This window comes from Triticum aestivum, chromosome 1D (genome assembly GCF_018294505.1).
Source record: "Triticum aestivum cultivar Chinese Spring chromosome 1D, IWGSC CS RefSeq v2.1, whole genome shotgun sequence".
Lineage (NCBI taxonomy): Eukaryota > Viridiplantae > Streptophyta > Magnoliopsida > Poales > Poaceae > Triticum > Triticum aestivum.
This window is the reverse complement of record NC_057796.1, coordinates 328,310,287-328,316,017: the sequence shown is the minus strand read 5'-3', so window position 1 is coordinate 328,316,017 and position 5,731 is coordinate 328,310,287. Positions and strand designations below refer to the sequence as shown.

The window sequence follows — 5,731 nt, the reverse complement described above, 5'->3', positions numbered from 1 at the left end:
GCACGCGCTACTGCTAATTAGTTGTAGCGCCCCTTCTTGTCCAGCGCTACTGCTAAGGTTCTGTGTATAAGGTTTTCCCTAGTATTGTTAAGTAACATGGCCATGCTGCAACTCGATGGAAGAAATAGCGAGAAATCAGAACATCTTGAACGATAAGTTAGCACTTAGCAGTGCTCTTGAATTATTCATTCCTGCATATTCTTCCTAACATTTACATTTAGTTAAAATTAGATAGGTTCACAAATTGCAATTTGGGAGGAGGCACATCATATCTCAAACCCAAGAGGGTATTTGGATCCCAACATCAAACAGATTAACCAGAATTGAATGAATGTGGGTAGAAAAAGAACTTCATGAGTTTTCCTCTTGCTCATAGGGAAACCCTGCGATGCACCATCGCCCATTGATGATGGAGGCAAAGTGCGTACAAGAGGGCGGCACCACACCCAAAGGCCAAAGGCGCACACACGTCAGACGGCTACAGCGGGCCTAGGAAGCAGATACACCGCGCTGTCGGCGGCGGCGTGGAAGAAGGGAAGGCGCTAGACGGTTGAAAGATGAGAGACATTGGGAGCCTATGACCATCGTTCATGGCCTTTCGGCTAGGTTCATGAGAAGACATCCAGGTCGATTTGCGGAGCAGCGACCCGATTACTTTGGGCTGCGGTCTAGCATAGAGTTACGGGCGATAAATGCCCTACAAGACGCCAAGAGGATCTGGGACGTGAGATGGGATGGTTATAAAAGAACAATTAGCTATGAGCAGGTGTGGGTGGCTCAGTTTTACTGTTTTGTAATTTAAGAGATGAGATTGATACTCCCTTTATTTCCTTATACAAGGCCACTATGAAAAATACATTTTTCATGTATACAAGGTCACTAACAGTAATCGAGGTAAAAATTAATGATGTTTTCTCGAACTAGCAATTTGTTCAATATTTGCATGCATGTAGTCATAATGACACTGTGCTACTTCCTTCTCATTTCTTCCTTGCATGCATGCATATTAATGATCCCGGTTAACGAGAAGAAAAATTAGCTTGCAAAGTAATTATTAAATTTTATCTTGATACCTGTCATTTAAGTTTGTGGCCTTGTATAAGGGAATAGAGGGAGTACTTAGTTTAAGGGGAAAAAAAGGTTGAATCAGAACCTTGAGCCGAAGACATCATTCATGACAAGAAACTACTCCCGTCCTCGCTTTAAACATGAGAAGCACCGAACGGAAACGAAAAGGAACCCAAGCCGGCCAACCCCCTCCCATCGTTCGCCATAAAACCACACCCCACCCCACCCCTCCCACGCGCGCGACCACAAACGCAACCAATACCCCTCACCCCCCACCTGTTCCACCACGGGAAAAATACCCGAAAGAAAGGCTCCCAAGCAAGAAAAGGCAGACGAGGAGGGTCGGCCTAATCCGATCTGCGGTCTCGTCAAACCGCCGTAATAATTTCACCTTTCTTTCGTTTTCTCCCCGTCGTGTGTTCTTGATTCTCTCGGATGATTTTGCCTCCCTCCTCCCGATCGGCGCTAGATCGACCCGATCTAAATTATCGGCCACGGGCAGGGTTGGTAGGCAATAGCGCCGTTGATTGGCTAGCTTTTCTCGGCTCAACAGGATAATTTGGCTGCGGGGGAAGGGGATTTGGTTGCCGATCCGTTGTACGGTTAGTGGGGATTGGGGATTTTGATGGTCTCGAGGAAACTAGAGAGGAAAAACTGACCGGCTGCTGTCCTTGTCGGTGTTAAAATTAATTAAATAAAGAATCGATATGGATTGCACCAATCCTTTGTTGGTTCCAACGTATTTGATCTTTATCACATGGGCGATCTTCTGTTGACTATCTTATTAAGAAGCGTGGCCTGGAAAGCATACGACTGTAAGATCACCTAGGAGATATTAGCTTCTCCAACAATTCTGAATCTATGTTGTAGACATGAGTAATTCTAGACCATTGCTCATGGTTATACTTGTGGGCTACTTTGTTGTTTCCAGAGGTCATGTTGGGGTTGTTATGCTTATTTTCATGGCTGCTGTCAACTCCTAGTGAGAAATGATACATTGTCACTAATCTTTGTATTTTTAATTTTGATAGAAATCACAAGCCTGGGAAATTTCTGTTTTCATGTATAATGTAAATTCACATATTTGACTCCTATTTGTGCTAGCAGCCAAGTATTAATATTTTAGTCAGTTATATGAACTTATCCAAACAAAATAACTCCTTTTCCAGATGCTTTTGTATTCTACTTATTGGTTGTTATGTATTGTAGATTATGATCTTACGATACTGATGGTGTAAAATTATTTCAGGATTTCTATTGTGTCAATATTATCACGGCTCTTGACTTTGAAGCGTGCAGAACCTACGCCTGCTGCCTGTAGGTTATTGCTAACCCCTTCCCAGAGTTTGATGAACTTACTTTTGTGCTTGAAACCTCTGCTTTCACTTTTTTTCTGAAGGTGCATTTGTCTTAACCATCTGCTTTACTCATTTCTCATCCTTTTTGTAGTTGTCTTAATATATATATTTATATTTATTTCACTGCTGATAACTAATGTAACATTTTACTATAGAACATTTCCTGTGGCAAATTACTAATTTTAATCTGGTGTGATTTGCCTTGTTTAATGCCGTCAATGTCTTGGAACAGTTTGTATGAAGATTCAAGGCCAGTAATTCATATTTCACTATAACGCATGTTAGACATGAACTATTGTACTGATGAAACTATAGCTTCACGACGTTTATTTCTTAATGTCCCAAATCTTGAGAATGATTTTAGCTATTTACCATTTGTACCAGAAGTTTTCTAGAATTGTGGTTCGTATCTTTGCAAGGCATGAGTTACTTTGCACCATGATAATCTCCTTAGTCCTTAGGGTTAACACTGATTTGGAAACTAAAATATGATCCCCCCAGATTATCTTATCTTAAAGCTTTAGTAAGACAGTTCCTTTTTCTCTGCTGTTGTAAAAATGTATTAATGTTTAATTCGGTATTGCAATGAAATTATGTTTAGCAAGATAATGTTTTTCTTAATCTGTATAAATGCTCAACTAGAGTCAATTAATAGTTCTTTCTTCAACAATTCTAACGATAAAGTAGATTCGTCACAGTTGATTTCAAGATGACAAGTAAGAAAAGTAACAGACCTACAGTCACATCATGCACTGCTCTGCATATGGAATGGGACAGGATTTCTTGCCCTATTTGTATGGAGCAACCACACAATGCTGTTTTACTTATATGCAGTTCGTACAAGAATGGCTGCAGAAGTTATATTTGTAACACAAGCCATCGACACTCTAATTGCCTAGACCGGTTCAGAGAAATGAATGGAGATAGTAAGGTCCGTGATTCACACTCAACCTCTTCGGTGCTTTCAAACTCCAATAACAGAACAGTCCAACCAAGATCTCACTATAGTACGATTTCCAGACATTTGTTGAGCCCAAGCCTCAGAAGACACATTGACAATGCTAATAACCAAGAATCTGCTAATTCAACACCATTCTTAGGAGAAAGTAGCATTATAATGCAAGAATGTCATGATGCTGTGCAAATTTCAGTTGACATGAAGTGTCCTCTCTGTAGAGGATCAGTATCAGGCTGGATTCCTGCTGGAGAAGTCAGAAAGTATCTGGACGAGAAGTTGAGGTGTTGCTCTCATGATTGCTGCAAATTTGTTGGTAGCTATGAGCAGCTGCGTGAGCATGCTAGAACAGCTCACTTGCTTGCAAAGCCTGCCCTTGTAGATATCTCAAGGAAAAGGTCTTGGGATCGCCTTGAACGTGAGCAGGAGTTTGGTGATGTGATTAGTGCAATCAGGTCACAGAATCCTGGTGCAGTAATAGTTGGTGACTATGTTATTGAGACTAGAGATGCAATGTCTCCTGATGAAGATTCTGGGGAAGAAAGTGGTGATGAGTGGTGGTCTCCTGCCCAAGACCAAGTAGAATCACCGGACAACCGACATCGTGCCCCTAGGCCCTGGCTGAATGGAAGACTTGGATCACCTACCATTTGGCCAGATGGAAGGCATGCCTTCCCTAGGTTTCTGCCGCAGCCCAGGCCATTCAGTGATAGGCGCAGCTCACGTGCAGATTGGCAGGGCATCCGACGGTCAAGCGCACAAAGCTGGCTGCGCCAAGGTTTCTCGAATCGGCACTCTAGGCACACCAGCAGTTACCGCGGATATCGCCATGGCATCTTTGATCGACGTTACGCTGGAAACAATCGTGCAAGTATTGATAGGAGGCAGGATGGCCCAACATTTCCGCCGGGAAGACGGCAGCGTTTGAGATACACGCAAAGAAGCCAGCATGATCCATGATCGGCAGAAGCAACACTACCTGTGCAGTATTTAGTTATTACAAACAGCCAAGCCATCCTTGTAAAATAGTTAGTGGTGGTTAAGAATAAATATCTTGGCCTATTTACTATTTGTGTAATATCTCTGTTAGAAACGTTGTAGTGCAGATGCAGAACTTCCCTTCTAAATGTCTATTCAATGCCTTGTTCTTGGTAGTCTTGTCTTTTCTTTCTGTGTGAGGTGGTTCTGTGATTAAGTTGAAATGAGATATAACAGCATTTTCCTCCAGGGATTGGTTCATTCTTTCCCTTTCTTTTTGTTCTTCATGCCCTGTTACTATGGTTACGCTGATGGATTTTATTGATGCGAGAGCTATTTCATTATGGTAATATTTGAACAAATTTGTTAGTGCTGTACTCCCTTCGTCCGGAAATACTTGTCATTGAAATGGATGTATCTAGATGTATTTTAGTTGTAGATACATCAATTTTCATCCATTTTGATGACAAGTATTTCTGGACGGAGGGAGTACTATTTTAGAGCTATTTCATTAATTGATTGACAATGTGCAAGGGAATAATGGGGGAAGGGGAAACAAATATAAAATGAGCAATGTATTTTCTTGTGCATGACATCCATCTCCTTTTCCGTGAAGAGTCAAGTAGTACTCCCAGTGACGTGCAGTTTGCCATGAACTAAAATTCAAGAACTGAAATTAACTGTAGGATCTAGGTCTACTTCATTGCGGAAATCATGCTGATTATGTTCTGTTGTTTTAGTCTATAGGGATCGCGGAGTGCAACTCATATTTAGGCCCCGTTCGTAATCTCTCTTCTCCACTCCGCGGAGTTGGTGGAGCTCGGTCTTTGCAGCTCTGTTAAAGTGAGGTCCGCTCCGGGAGCAGAGTTAAGAGAGCGGAGAGGAACCGAACGCTCCCTTAATTGTGCTATCGCCTGATAACTGTTGCATCTTCAAATATCTTGTAGAGCCCTTTCTTTCAGTCATCAGAATGATGTGCATGTCGTTGGGTGTATCCCAGAAAATGGCGATGACAGATTTTGATTGTTCAGTCATGAGAAGATGATGATGACATAGCCAGACAAGAAAAGTAAGGTTTATCCAGTATGATCGTTGTTTCGGATATTCAGCTGGTTTTGGGTACATGTCTATCAAAACGTTAAAAAGGAAATTCGGCGTTCAAATCCCACTCAAACCTTCTTATATGCATTAGTTTGACAATACATATATGACCAAAACGTCTGGTTGCACTTGCACTCTTGCACATGACAAACAAAAGTCACGCCCTTGAGACAGGTGACTGAGGCGGGTGACGGAGTAACCCTAACTGCCACCTGCCTTCCAACCCTCTCGCCGCCGCTAGGGTGCGTCGCTAGGCAAAGCCTGTGCGGCA

General features: G+C 42.2%; 1 protein-coding gene across 8 annotated transcripts; it reads left to right on the top strand.

The window, feature by feature from the left end:
- The first annotated feature begins 1,257 nt into the window (after window positions 1-1,257).
- Window positions 1,258-4,608, top strand: LOC123181818 (uncharacterized). Of its 8 annotated transcripts, none has more exons than XM_044594201.1 (4): window positions 1,258-1,446; window positions 2,318-2,385; window positions 3,125-3,357; window positions 3,447-4,608. In XM_044594201.1, exons 3-4 carry the CDS (start codon window positions 3,344-3,346, stop codon window positions 4,339-4,341), a joined length of 909 nt encoding a protein of 302 aa, XP_044450136.1. In that variant the 5' UTR covers window positions 1,258-1,446; window positions 2,318-2,385; window positions 3,125-3,343; the 3' UTR covers window positions 4,342-4,608. The 8 variants fall into 8 exon arrangements, 7 of the variants coding, with proteins under 7 accessions (XP_044450136.1, XP_044450139.1, XP_044450137.1 ...); XM_044594204.1 differs by having other exon boundaries at window positions 2,318-2,389; window positions 3,603-4,608; XM_044594202.1 differs by having other exon boundaries at window positions 2,318-2,389.
- The last annotated feature ends 1,123 nt before the right edge of the window (window positions 4,609-5,731 follow it).

Bases quoted from the DNA above. Each gene is read 5' to 3' on its own strand.
- LOC123181818 (XM_044594198.1), top strand. From the start codon at position 3,136: ATGACAAGTAAGAAAAGTAACAGACCTACAGTCACATCATGCACTGCT.